Source organism: Blennius ocellaris (assembly GCF_963422515.1).
Source record: "Blennius ocellaris genome assembly, chromosome: 7".
Taxonomy (NCBI): domain Eukaryota; kingdom Metazoa; phylum Chordata; class Actinopteri; order Blenniiformes; family Blenniidae; genus Blennius; species Blennius ocellaris.
Genome location: NC_137656.1, coordinates 19,878,018 through 19,892,516, shown reverse-complemented (window position 1 = coordinate 19,892,516; position 14,499 = coordinate 19,878,018). Strand labels below are relative to the sequence as shown.

Below are 14,499 nucleotides of genomic sequence, written 5' to 3'. Positions count from 1 at the left end.
GATAGGGGACTCCAGTCTGCCAGCGTTAAATAGGGGGCTGGGACATCGGCGTGACGTAGATGACCATATATGGACACGGGCGCCCAGCGGCGCGCTCGCGGCGCGTCAGTCTGTGGAAACTACAGTGGAGGCAAAGCGGCTCCGACGCATAGATGGCTACACAAAGTTTACAGAAATCTGCGCGTTACCTCCAGCCTCGTCCTTCTTTGGGATGGAGCGCCTCGCCCGTGTTCCTGTCCTTGTGGAGGAGATAAGAGCGGCCCAGGAGCGCGTTATCTCCATTGTTGTCAGGCCGCACGATGTCTTCTGTGGATTATCAAGCACACGGCGAGCTCGTAATGCATCTGTATGTGAGTTTGAAAGAAGCAGTGTTATGGCTAGGGGGGTCTGTTATTCCTACTGAAACCAGATTATGATACGTTGGGACACCGGTTGGTGATATTCCCATTCACGCCATCCAGTTTTGCACAGTTCAGTGAGTGCTCTCATGTGCCCCCCTTGAAGTGCAGAGGAGGGGGTCACAACCTGTTCTCATGCAGCACCGGTGTCACAGAAAAGGCCAGCAATTGATGGAGGTAATAGTTTGTAAATATTGTAAGCGCTTTGTAAATCTGAAAGGCTTGCTTTGACTTGGAGTCCAAGTGACCGCTTAAAGTGGGAACTCCAAATAAGGCAGTGTCCGGCCCCGCCCCTTCAATGTCCGTATTTGGACATGAGAGTTCCGGGTGAAGTTGTAGTGGAAAAGTGATCGGAAGCCACAGACGTTTCTTCTTCTTCTTTTTTTTTATTTTGAAGATATGACAGTGGACTTGGCGTCATGGCTCACTTTTCACCAGATTGTGACTATATCTATATATACATACACCAGTAGCTGTATGATGCTTCAAACGACCCCACTGTAGTGAGATTTGTTACACAAAAAACTATGACCAAAATAAACTCAGACCTGTCGACTCATTTACTGTTTTCAGACTATCACTACCCACTGAGTTGTAAATGTTTGAACTCATAATTAGTAGCTGTGGAATTTTGAATGAACTTTATCTGTTTTCTGCCGAAGCTGTGACAAGATAAAATGTGCATGCTTTTGCAAAAAAAAATAAAAATTAAATCTCAGCAAATACTGAATGAAATGTCAGTGCTTGAATATTCAGACCTGAGAAATTAATAGTACCTCAATGAACCAGAAGTGTAAACAGAGTGTGTGGGAGAATTAGTCTGAATCATGCTCGGTGTTTAGGGGGCTTACACAAACAGAGCAGCCAGTGATCTTCTGTGTCTCATTACCACAGGCAAGTCCTCCATGTGCTTGTCTGTGTTTGTGTTCGGAGTGTCTGTCACACCAGTGGGCCGATCAGAGCCCTCTCTGCCGGGTGTCCTGTTCCTGCTCGTGTACCTCCAATCAGCAAAACAGATGACATGATCTTCGTGGCATTGATTCAATGTCCCTATGATCGACTAAACACACGTTTGTTATTTTGGCTTCATCATTTAAATTCATTCTGACTCACCCCATAAGTTTGTTTTTATCAAGTTTTCTACATTGGTGCAGGTCAAAAGGTACCACAAGTTTAAACAGTTGGGGTTTTTTTTTTGTTTGTCTTGTGAGGTCTACAGAGTTGAAGTCAACAAATCTGCAGAGATGTACTGCATTTACTTAAACACTATCTACGATTTTATAATTTGGCATTTGATCCTCATTTTTACAAAAAAAAGTACAATTTCACTGAATTCAAGCTTTACACATTGAACACAACACAAACTTTTGCACATCATCACACATTCAAGCAAACCTGAGTGTATTTTGCATAGCTGACTGGGAATAAACAACATGAAAGCTAAATTGTAAACTGTGATGAAGATACACCATGACCTTTGGCTGTAGAAATTCCCCAGTTTAACAAAAGGGAATATTTCCCTGCAAATTTGGAAAACAAATATTAATTTTTAGGATTCATGCATTTGCTGTTCATCCCATTTTGTGTGTCCCATTAGGCTGCAGATCTATATATAGAAAACTGATCTATATTTGCATGTTTATGAATGCAAACCTATGTGATGATCCCTGTGTGGATGAGGAGTGACTACACTGCATTGTAATGCCCTCATGGGGAGTTTATTATGGTTTTGCAGGTGGAAAGTTGGCCAGTGAAGCTGGGGCACTCACCTGTTCCAGGCGTATTTTCTCGACTGTGAGCTGCGTCACATGGGGCTGGCCAGCAGCGCTTGTTAATGGCCGTCACTGTTCGATCTCCTCGGCCATAGTGTCCCGGCTCTTTTGCATACATGCATTTCATGGAAGCACAGCACCTCTTTAAAGCACAGTGGAAAACCTCCTGGGCTCTGTGAGTGTATAGTCAAATTAGGTTTGGTTTTTCCAAGCTAAGTGAAATGGCTGTTCCTTGTGGTTAACTGTGAGCTGAAGATATGAAAAGGTCCCATGTGCACTAACATCAACTTTAAGCCCCTTATTTCAAATACAAGCTGATACTATAACAATATTCATGATCACACATTCCATAATACTCCAACATTTAAGATGGTATATGATTAATATATATACTTCATATTCTTGCATATAATTAATGCCCAGTAAGTATAGTTTTCAATTAAGCTCACTACTACCAGTGTTTACAAGCTACAGAAGACCTCATACCTGTCTCTTAAAAGCACTGAGAGCCTGTTATGGAGTTTGACAGCATCCCATTTTGACTTTAACTAGAGTACAATAACTAATGTAACAGAAATTAAAGTTAAAAACCTATTGTTACCACAATGTGGATTTCGAGGAGAGAAAATGATATAAAAAAAAAATTATTATTGAAAAAAACAACATCCAAAAGGTTTCCATACAGCTTCCCTCAAGTTCCAGTTGAACAGTCTCAAGCCAAGCATTTGTATGTAGACGTACATATTTTACAATTAAAAGGAGAGCTGGACATCCATTTAAAAAAAAAAAAAAAAAAAAAACCAAGACAACCACATATACCTCAGCAAAAATCTTTAAAGGTCAAGAGGTCAATTTTAAAATTCTGATTGGTAAACATAACCAAGTATTCAATAGTGCCTTTGAAATGAAGATATTCATGCGAGTTTCATTCAGAAGCAACAATCAAATCTGCAGGGAGACAATGAGTGTCCACAGTCTGCTAAGTTCAAAAGCACAATAAATACGGGTGCGGAGTGGTCAGAAAACCATGTTGTTGACATGTATTGAACAGATGCCACACTCAAATTCGTCTCACCACTGTCACAACAAGCGATGAACTGCAGAAATTCTCCAGCGGAATAAATCTTTTGCACTTTTACAGCAGCGAGGAGAAAAGAAGAATGGAGACTCAAGTCAACATGCATATTAGATCACTCTGTACCGGTTAGGCAATTGAATTGATTATACAAATGCCTTTTAATTAATGTAAGTTTGAATAAATTAAGAAAATAATAAATGCTTTTCCCACATCGTCGGGGGGATGTAAAAACCTATTTTTCAGAGAAGGCAATATATTGTGCAGCAATGAAATACAGCTGTGTGTTTTTCTTAATCATAATATTTCAACTCTCCTGACATTTAAAGTAAAAATAAACACATTCAAGGAAGCTGAGTGGCAAAACCCAGCTGTTTTGGCAGGATATCTCCAAGATATGAAAAAAAAAATGCACAGTGTATTGGAAGTACACGTCTTGGCATTTCAATGGTGTACTGATGGATTCAAGTAGGTGGTTTTTGGAAGAATGCTCTCCCACTTGGCATGCTTCACAATGAGTGTGGAATTATGCTCCACTTGCCAATTGTTAAAAATGTGATTTCATAAGTCAAATAAGATGGGTAAATCAAGGTCAAGAGCAATATTCCAGCCGACGGATACTTAACATTTGTTCAAAAGCAATGGATTCTCTGACTCGCCGTGTGCTTATGTGCATTGTTTCGGTTGTTTTGTTTGCGGACCCGCTTGCTTTGACTGTTAAGTCGGGAGGAAAACAAAGCAAATGCAGGACAATTTGATCAATGATCTCCCAGAGTTCACGGCGAGGGCACATAGAGGTTTACCAAGGCTGGCTTAACCACCAAAGGAACAAAAAACCTCCATTACCTACTCCTGCCTAGCTCACTGATGAGACACCAAATTAGGGTCAATGAAACCACCAACTAAAGATTGATCATCAGAACATCAAAGTCATTCATGTAAATCCAGCCTTTTTCAGACATCTGGGGTATTGATACAAACCACTCCCAGAGGAGAGTTGCTGGTTAGAAACCAATACTCCTCCTGGGGTGTACTCTGACCCACCCTCAACAAAGACCCGTGAAGTCTGAAAAGTATCTCATGGTGAAAGGGTTGAAAAGTTTATCCACACCATCCTCTACAGACCTGCCAGGTGAGACTCTTATGCAACTGTTCCAAGTTCAAAATGGGTTCATCGTCCCAAAGTTACACTCAAGGACACAATTAACCAGAGCAGTTTTGACTTCAGAGGAATCAACCAGGAACCCGCAAGTAACTCACTGTTTCCACTCGGGGTGAGAGTGGTCAATGGAAATATGATAAACAATTACACAAACAGCAACTTCCCTTTTCTCCGCTGATGACAGGGAGCGCAGCCCCTCCCCTTGTCCTGTCACTCTAGAGTATTTTGGTTGAAGTTCCACTGCAACATCCGGCTATGTTGCGGTCTCAGTTTCACCTCCCACTTCCTTTTTTTGGCCCTGACGTGTTTCCGCCCCTGAATTAGAATAAACTCTTTCCACGCTGAAGTTGTGATATCAGGCTGTCTTCCTTCTCTTGTCAGCAGTGTTTGGAAACTAATGAGAGTTCCCCAATGAAGTCGAAATCTCTCTCCGAAACCCTTCGTTCCAGACCGCGTGACGAAGATACAGGGCAAAATCAAAACCAAGCAGCTGCAGTAGCACAAAGAGGAAATGATAAGATAGAAACCAGGGAAGATAACCTATACGGTCTTTAGAGAGTTTATTCAGCTTGAATAACAAGTAAGAATACATATTTGTATATTATTGCATTTTGCTGAGTCTTCTTTAACTTCAAGTACCTCAGGATCCCTCAGTCATTGTAGTTCTGTGTGAGGAACTGCACAGTGGCCACAGGCTCTCCCAAATCAAACCTTGTGATGAAAGCCTGCAAATCCCATTTACCTAATGAAGCAGGGGAGACACAAACACAGATAGATTTTAGTATTTACAGCAATTTAGACAGGGCACCTTTTTTTATTTCAACACAGGACTGACGAAATAGCCTGAAGCATCTAAATCCCTCAATTTTAAAACATTAATTTTTCCCTATTGTGAAAAATCCTACATAAACGTAGTGTGTCTCTGGTGCACTATAAGAGCATTTCTTATGACCGCTTGGTCTGTGTTTAAAGGATCGGGGGCCTAACTGAGCAGCACATGGCTCTGGGATGTGAGTCACTGAGAGCAGCACTGCTGAAAATAAAACATGTTGCTGTAATGATGGAGGTGGGAACGCAAGGACGTATTGGCAAGAAGATATGATTCAATCGCCTGGACTGTTTTTTTTTCTTCCCTCCCCTTTTAAACAAACACCAGACGGCCATCCGGCTGGTATGACAATATCACTTCTTAGATTTTGACAACCACTGATTCCCTGCAGCTTCTTCTCTCTTTACAAAAAAAAAAAAAAAAAAAAAAAAAAAAAAATCACAAATTCACAATTAACATTCCAAGGAAAGAAAAGCCTGCATGCTTTAAACTTGCAAACTTCAACAGATTCTAAAAAGAAAGAGTGTCGGTCTGTCTGCATCTTCATATGTTTGGGTGTGCGTAAGACAATGCTTTGCTGCTTCGCTCTGTAATCCAGGGAATCGCTGACATTCTGGTATTTCCGTATGTGGCGTAATTACATTAACAGCTGTTCAAGAATAGCATTGGAAAGTTAATCTTTAAAAAAAAAGAAGAAGAAGAAAAAAAAAAAAAAAAAAAGAAGCCAACTATTGAAATGGTCCAAATCTGGAGAGATTGGCCTCACAGCGAGGGGTCAAATCTAACTGCATGCCTGGATAGAGACATTTCTGCTTCTGACCTCTCGCTTCAGCTGGTTTACAGGACCGCACTCTGGCTGTTTTTGCCATCAGGGAGACACATTTCACATCCTCCGGCGTCTTAAAGAAAATATCGGAACAGAAATATATATTTTGCCAGTGCAATGCACATAAACTTTAACTATCTCCAAAAGCAAATCAGAATTTAAAATTCAGACAAAAAGCCTTCAAAGCTTTAGTTGTTCAGTCTATATAATCAGAACATTTAAATTCCAGTAAATCCTAAAATGTTTGTGTGTGTGTGTGTGTTTTCCACTGGAAGGCTGAAAAGGAAAAGCCGTTCCAAATCATTACTCAACTGTTTTTCTCATAGAGCATGTTTAGCTCATACGACTGACTCCTTAATATTTCTGGATTTGCGATGAGTTCAGGTCAAATTCTGAGCTCAGCTGTGGAAGACGATGAATAATAAGTCGGAGATGAGCAGATGAGTACCCGAATTTTGCCAATTCTTCTCTGTGAATGAGGATTTCCTGGAGAAAGGCCTCTAATAATCAAGAGAGGGCAATGGAGTCAAGTGACCCATCTGTATGACAGGGCATGGCCCCAGTGGCCCCTCTGGCCTGAGCTTCGGAAGCAGATATTGCACCGCCTCTGCAGATCTCCAAATTTTACTGCATGTCCAAAACAAGGTCCCTCAAGTTTAGTTGCAGTGCTTCAAAGTCAGCTGAGGGCCGAATTTAATGCTTAAAATAGGAGCGTAGTGGACAAGCCATGCAGCAGATTTTACGCTCACAATTACGCATGAAACATTCAGTTTGTTTGTTTTTTTAATACGTAGATGCAGAACCTGCATTACTGTGGTGTCAGGCAACATTTCCTCTCATGGAAAATGTCACACTGAAGATCATTTTATTGTAGAATAACGATCAAACGGAGTTAAAACCAGGCGCTGCTTGTAAGGCTTTACACACATAATCCTGTCTAAAGCTGTGCAATCCTTGGGCACAATCCAAAATGAGGCAAATTCATAATATCTGGTTGCTATCACTCCTGGATGCTACCCTGCAAATGCCTAGACTTACAAGTGACCTTAAAATAGGCTGGTGTCTGTTTGTAGTGCAGAGACGTGTTTCCGCCTCTCCCATCTGCCTGCTCATGGAAAGGACAGATAGTGTGGGACCTGAGGGCGATGTTAAAGTCTTTCTGCCTCTCCTTTTGTTTCCACCTTGCTTTTACGTCTGGGTATGGCAGGAAGATCAGGACTGCTGTGAGGTGACACAGAACTGCTACATTTAGTGGTGTGGGCGGTGTCCCTGTTAAACCTCTTACAGTGTCTCAGAGATACTCAAAACCAAGTGATCTTCCTCATTGCACTCGAGTCAAATGGGCTGCAAGGAGACTTTTGCTTACTGCTCCGAAAACTAAAAAAAAAAAAAAAAAAATGCAAGCATTATTTCACGAGGGGGAAATTGTTTTGGGGCTGTCAGAGGGCAGAGGTCAGCCACTGAGCAGCGCCTCTGGAGCGGAGATGGGTCTCGCTCACAGATGCTCCCGGAGAGCTGCTCTGGAGGGCAACTTGGCGGAGGAACGGTGGCAAACTGCAGGGCTGGAAATCTCACAGCTCGCAGAAAACTACCAACATAGCAAACATATTCAATAATAGAGTGATATTTCATATGTTATATGCACGCTTTCACTGCCACGTTACAGAAAAAAAAAGAATGTTTTCTGTTTGTCCTTCAGCTCCTTTTTAATACTTCATTTTCAAAGTTTGTCCCGATCAATTACAGAAAAGCATCTCACATCACAGAGCAGCATGCATTAGCAATAATTAGGGTTTTTAATTAAAGAGCATAATAAGTAGCAGCTACTTGGCTTATTTTTTCCCCCATATATATAAAACATTTGAAAAAAAAATGAAAGAATGTTTCTCAGAGTAGATCTTGGTATTGTGTGAAAATTTAAGCAGAGGGAATGATTGATTTCTCAAGGAGCAGGAAAAAGTTATCAGAAGACTTACTGATTAGCTTTCTGTCAATAGAAATGCATTTTTATTGTGAATGTGAATATCAGAAACAATAATAACTCACCATCTTTACCTTTTTTTAAATATTATTTGTCCAAATAAACTTTAGAAAATACTTTATTGATCCCAGCAGAATGTAATGAAGCCATTATATCAGGGGTTTCAAACTCGTCTCCCCTGCTTCCACACATCTGATCATAATGAGCAGCTCGTTGTCTGGCTTTGTGCTGAACGTGGTGATGAACCATCAGGACGTTCAAGGGAGGGAAATGTGGGAAACATGCAGGGCTGCAGCCTTCAAGGATCTGCGTTCGAGACCTCTGCATTAGATATTAGCAGGTGGGGGAAGTCAAGAAAAAAAAAATTCCCAATCTTTCACCCCAAACCTGTCAAGACTCAAAAAAACAAACAAACACATAAACACAAAATGATGCAAGCAGCCAAAAAAATTCAACACATATAAGTGTTCCTTTAAGGCAGCCGACTCCTGGCTGAAACTCAGGCCTGCTGTAGCAACCAAATCCTGGCTCTCTGACTCCACGCAGCTCTGATTAATGGTAGAGGCTGTGGGTGGGTGGTAGACATGGATCTGCCCATTACCACACTGCAACATTGCAAATGGCTTCAATTACTGTGGAGTGTGCTGAGCTGGCAGTAGGGGCTCTAGGAGGCAAGATGAGCAACGTGTACGATCCAGCAGCTAACGCCACTGCGATCCATTCATTCACACAATGTGCTCGTCACATACATCCTCCCCTCTTACAAGTTACCACACAAAATAAAAGGGTAAAAAAATGGCAGTGATGACCGCTTTTTCCATTTTGATACTTCTGTTCTCATTTTCAGCCGATAAATGTGAGTTTTTGCACTTGTTGTCGTCAGCACAGTTTTTGCTTCTGATTAAGCCGCAGTGGCTGCTGAGGTTGAAGTCATGAGACCGAGGGCTGGATGTGTGAACGGCGTATGCGCAAACTAACGTGTAGGCTGAAACAACACTAGACGGCCTCTCGCAAGGCCTACGGGTTTCCCTCCCGGCATTGTAACACTGTTTCCCTTGACAAACTGACTCGTGGGCACTAAACAGTCGCAGGACATATTAAGGGCTTGCCAAGTGGCTGACAAGTATCACAAGGGCCTGAGCGCCCACGCCTGCGCCCCCCCACCCCCCCTCACCCTGGCACAGGGGCAGCCTCGAATAAGGGACAGCCTTCCTGAGCCAGAGCATTGGGGATTCCCTATGATCACGCCCCTGTTCACGGTGCCAAGAGTGCAGCCCCCCTGTAGTTCCTTGTGTAACAAACCAGCTGTCTCCATCAGTTCACTGACCCACATTCATAACCTTAACGCAGGAGACACAGCAGACTCCCACGGCTCCCGACAACAGCCCTGCTGCACCTCTAATTGTTCACCCCCTTTATTACTTAAGTGATGGTCAGAGATGAAAAGAAAGAAGACAACAAATTTGACATAAAATTGAGTCAATGACTGCGCTACTGGAAGTGGAAAACGATCATTAGGAGTCTTCCACCCACGGCTAAATGCTCTCCCTTTGCAAATCACATCAATTAATGTCATGGGCTATGAGAAATGCTCTCTGTGTCATACCACATGGAGGGAAGACAGACGCTAATAAGTGAACATACTTAACGGAGGAGGTGGGGAGACATGGGATTCCCTCCTTTTCTCCTGTCTGCGCAGGAATACCACTCTCATGGCCATGTGGAGACCAATAATAAAGTCGCAGGTACACCAACACATCCCACCAAACCAATAAAGATTGTGAACTTCAACATGTGAGTTTATTCACGACACACGGCAATACATCAGAGAGCATCTCTTTCCATGACGCTACATAACACTTGTTCTTTTGAGAACTGACCGTACGAATAAAATATTTGATTATCCAAGAGTGAATTTCTGAATTTAATTTCTCAGAGGGAACTGAGGAGAGAGGAAGTGCTACAGCGCGAGTTAAACTCATCCAGTCGATTAAGGATGGGTGGATCCACTCTGTTCAATTGCTTTATAATGTTGGGGAAACTACTGTACTGAGTACATGGAGCTCGGAGCAGAAAATGAGTACGCTCCGTTACATTTTGCACCCAAAGAAATATTACCATATTCTAAATAGCAAGCTATTATTCATGTTATTGCCTCAGCTTAACCAGCTGTGACATAGTGAATATTCAAACAATGTGATAAGAGCTCATCTCAGTCTCCCCAAATGCGAGTTGCATGGGTTTAAATATGACAAAGTACATCACTTCTGACATTTCTTTTGCCTAAAATCGCAACATCAAACAGAGCTCAACCTAATGTGCCTGGACTGTTTGCTGACAAAGCTGTCAAAACTTCAAACAGCAGAGACTGGCAGCTCCACTCATCGAGGGCCGCGGCGCTTGAAGTCTCGAACCGCCCTGATCTCCCCTCAAATCACTGACTGTGACCCGACGAGAGCAGACAGACAGACACGCCTCCTGCGAGGTTCCAGCACTGTGCATCCAAGTGCTCATGCCCACCTTCCCACAGACTTCGGGGGATGGCAAGAAGTAAGGAAACGCAAAGTGTGAAGAAAACAATAACTCCGTGAGACAAACAGGATTGACTTTTGAGAGACGTGTACAAAAAAAAAAAAAAAAAAAGAAAGAAAAGAAACATTATCAACAGCAATTAAGGTTAAAAATAAATTGGCCGTTCATGCTGGCTGACATGGCTGGTAGGGATTTCGGGTTTGGCGGAGGTTAACGAGACGTGGTCAGGCAGACTCGTGCAGGTGTGCGTGGGAGCCAGTAACACTTGTCTTGACCCCGCAGGCATGATCATTGCAGCAGACTTACTCACTAACCTCATTAACATTTCCCTTGTTAAGTTCAAGCTCTTGGAGGAAATTATCTTCCTCAAGCATCTCCAAAAGCTTCAATTAAAATCCTATAATCCTGAAATGGGCAAAATGACATGTCCAGACAAAACAAAGCAATCACAGTGAAATCTGGGCTTCTACATGGTGTATATAATGATAATAATAATAATAATAATAATAATAATAATAATAATAATAATAATCATAATCATAATCATAATAATAATCATAATAATAATAATAATAAATCCAATCACTTGCAATAGAAGCTCCAGTTGTGTCACACACATGTTTGAATCTCAGGGGACACATAAAATCTATACCAATTTTATAGGAACTGTTTAGTTTCAAGGCTTTTGTTGTAATCTTTCTATTGCTGATTCAACAACTAAGTGTTGGCAGTTGTGTTGGTCACTGCTGGTTTATGATAGATGATACTGCAGTGGCAAACAGTGCGTTGCAGGCTGAGGATGCTGGTGGAGTCATTACCGCGGGATGACTCCTTATCGATGAGTGACACTCGGGTATTTGGAGGTTGTTCAAACAACATGAATTGGTAGCGGTGAAGCCCGGATGTCTGCGGCGGAGATGGAGGATGATAATCTGAGTAGAAAAACAAAGAATCAGAATCAGGATGACTTAAATTAGTGAGTGTTCAAATTTAGCAAGACCATACACCAAACCTGAGCATTATATGGTTTGCGACTCCAATTTGAATCACAGTTATCATACAAAACATATGAAGTAATACAGACACTTGACGATTTAGAGTGGGTACAGTAAACTAGCAGTCCTGTAATATAATGCTTTTTGATAAGAAATATCCTCAGTTGACAGAAGTTCAAATTCTTCATATGAGCCCCACCCAGCTGCTGTTTATTTGTGATAATGTACTATACTCAAGAAAAAAGTATCAAATATAAACTGAATTCTCAGTATTAATCACTCAAGACCTTGCCATGCATTGATAGTTTTTTTCAGATTAGATTAAACCAAATGCCAAATACATACAATTGTGATCCTGTAATTTGAGCACTCCGAGACACTCTGGGTTGTGTGAATGGAGTAAACTTAGAAAGTTTCTTTAAGCATTAAATAATAGGTGTTAAAGTGTGCTTTAATCATCACCAACATTGCAGTGAACATGCCCATCCGTAAAGTGAATTTAAACCGACTGGATGCTGCCGAGGGACCACACAGAGATGCAATGGTTCGTACTCTTGTCCCAAAGTGAGACGACACCCCATACGTCTGAACCTGAGGGCTTTTTTGTGGGAAGTTTGCATGTCGCCCCTATCATGTTTTCCCCCCTGTGCAATCTGATTTACCCACACATTCAATAAAACCTGTGTTAGTTTGGATGTGTGAGGGATTGTGTGTCTCCTGTGTGTCTTCGCTGCCTTGGCCCACAGTCAGCTGGGATCAGCTCCAGCCGGGGCGACCATAAGTTAATAAGGCGGTGCAGAAGAGGAATGGATGAATGTCGCTGAAAAGTACACTCACCAGTGAGGGTTGTTCCTCCTTGTATACATCCACTCCTGAGTGCATGTCCCTGGTAATTAAGACACAGAGTCAGTCAGGCAAGTTATGAATGACAGTTTACTTCTGGGCCAAACTTAGAGACCACGGTTTAAAAAAGTGACCATGAAAAAAGAAACAGTACAATAGATAATTACAATGTTTTCTACAACATGACGCCGCTGTTCCTTTAGTTTCCCTCCCCACACAAATACTGCACTCACAATGTTTAGTGGTCAGTCTTTTCAACCAGAGGCAGGCTGGACAGGTTAAGTAAGTTGCAAGGAAATTTCATTTTTGAAACATTTCTAACTCTGAATGTCTTTCTGAATTTCAGCCACAATAGATCCAGCACATGACGGTGAAACGTTGGACCTGGTAATTAAAATCCCTTTATTGGCAATAGTAGTTTTGATGAAGATGAGCATCAACATTGCTAAGTTTAAAATATATCAGAATTAAATATACAATAAAGTTCTATTATTATCCAAATACATGAGACAATTCCCAGACAGAAGGCAGTTTTGAGGCAAAATTAAAACCACTGAGAGGATTTCCAATTTCCCATATTATTAATTGTATATTAACTCCCTGTTGCCTAGAAACAGAGATCACATAACCTGATGTGAAGACGAGATATTTTTTCATAAGCAATCGCTACTGTGTATTTGTCTGGTTAAACTCCCTCATCCTCAGGAAGCACACAGTCAGGCACTTCACACTGCAAATTGCACACAGGCATGTTTGTTTAATAGACTCGGCTATTTACTGCAAGACGGCTGCATCCTTGAGTGGGAGGAAAAGGACTAAATATGTTGTCTGTGAAATGGCCCAAAACCCACTTGAGGTAAGCATGGAAGTCCCCATCACAGGCGCAGAGTATGTGGTCTCTGCACCTATTTCTGTCCTCCTTTTTGCACACACAGGCTCCCCCCTCAGGGTGACACAGGTACTGTATTGCTCGACAGCCGACAGACAAAAGACACGCAGGACAAGGGGCTTTGTTTCTCCTTGCTTTTTGATCTTCAGGCAGATTGTTGACTTTGCTGGAAGACAGAAACCGACTTAAGAAATACTCGTCCTCATTTTTCTCTTTGGAAAAGTGAGCATAATCAACAAGGGACATTGTACAAACAGCAACAAGGCTTCACTTTTTCACCTTTGAAAAGTTCAAGCACACTCTCTTTTTTGTTGCTTTTGTATCTCCTCTGGAACAATACATAAAAATCAATCCATACCGATCTATCACACCTACCTACCGCTGTTGTAAATCTTTCCATCCATCCAGTCATCCATCCATCTATCTGTCTGCTTATTTTTTTAAATCCAACATGATGAAATGTAATTCAAGGATGATCACAGTGCATACATTAGTGCCAATTAAAATCCTAAAACACTAAACACATTGGGTCTGTGAAGCCATGCCAAAGTGACTGCAATGTACTCGTAAATTCATTACGATGCATTTGTTTATATAATTTTCCTGATTCATATCTTACTCTTTCCATAAAGAATCTACTCCGGTTGTGAAGCATATGTCGTCTACTGTGCCATCGTCTCATTTATAATCCCGTGACTGCTGCTCAGGACATTTAGCAGTAAGTGGTGGAGTGTTTACACTGACTGGAGAAATTCAGAAGATTAGTTTCAGCTGTGAGTATCTTCAACCACAGATCAGTGAGAAAAAAAATCTTTATTTAGAAATAGCAAGAGTCCTGCAGCCTGCAGGATCCAAGCCATTGCCATAGCAACAGGTAGTCAACACTTGAGCGTACAACATTTTCCCACATCTTAATGCTCGGTTTCTCAACCATTCTCCATGCCACCCCTTGCCCTTTTAATTTCATTATAATACACCGAGTATAAACAAAAAGTAAATGAACACAGTATTGAAATTTAGCGAGACAATAAAGGAAAAGTCAACAATATGCAGAACAAACATTATGCATTAATATTCAGGAGACATCAAACTCACGGAGAGCACTTTGTGTGCATGCAGGGTTCTGTCTGCTCCAGAGCAGAGCTGCTATCACAGGGCAGGGCAGTGCTCAGGTCACCGACGGCCTCACTCACACTA

At 41.7% G+C, this 14,499-nt stretch overlaps 1 protein-coding gene across 1 annotated transcript in view; it reads right to left on the bottom strand.

Annotated features, from left to right (window-relative positions):
- Nucleotides 1–5,009: 5,009 nt before the first annotated feature.
- pebp4 (phosphatidylethanolamine binding protein 4) overlaps nucleotides 5,010–14,499 on the bottom strand; it is a 53,966-nt gene continuing 44,476 nt past the window's right edge. The window contains exons 5-7 of the mRNA XM_080499301.1: nucleotides 12,408–12,456; nucleotides 11,394–11,507; nucleotides 5,010–5,149 (exon numbers count right to left, since the gene is read on the bottom strand). Of these exons, the coding sequence (XP_080355427.1) occupies nucleotides 5,058–5,149; nucleotides 11,394–11,507; nucleotides 12,408–12,456 (255 nt within the window). The 3' untranslated portion in view covers nucleotides 5,010–5,057. The remainder of the gene's footprint in view (nucleotides 5,150–11,393; nucleotides 11,508–12,407; nucleotides 12,457–14,499) is intronic.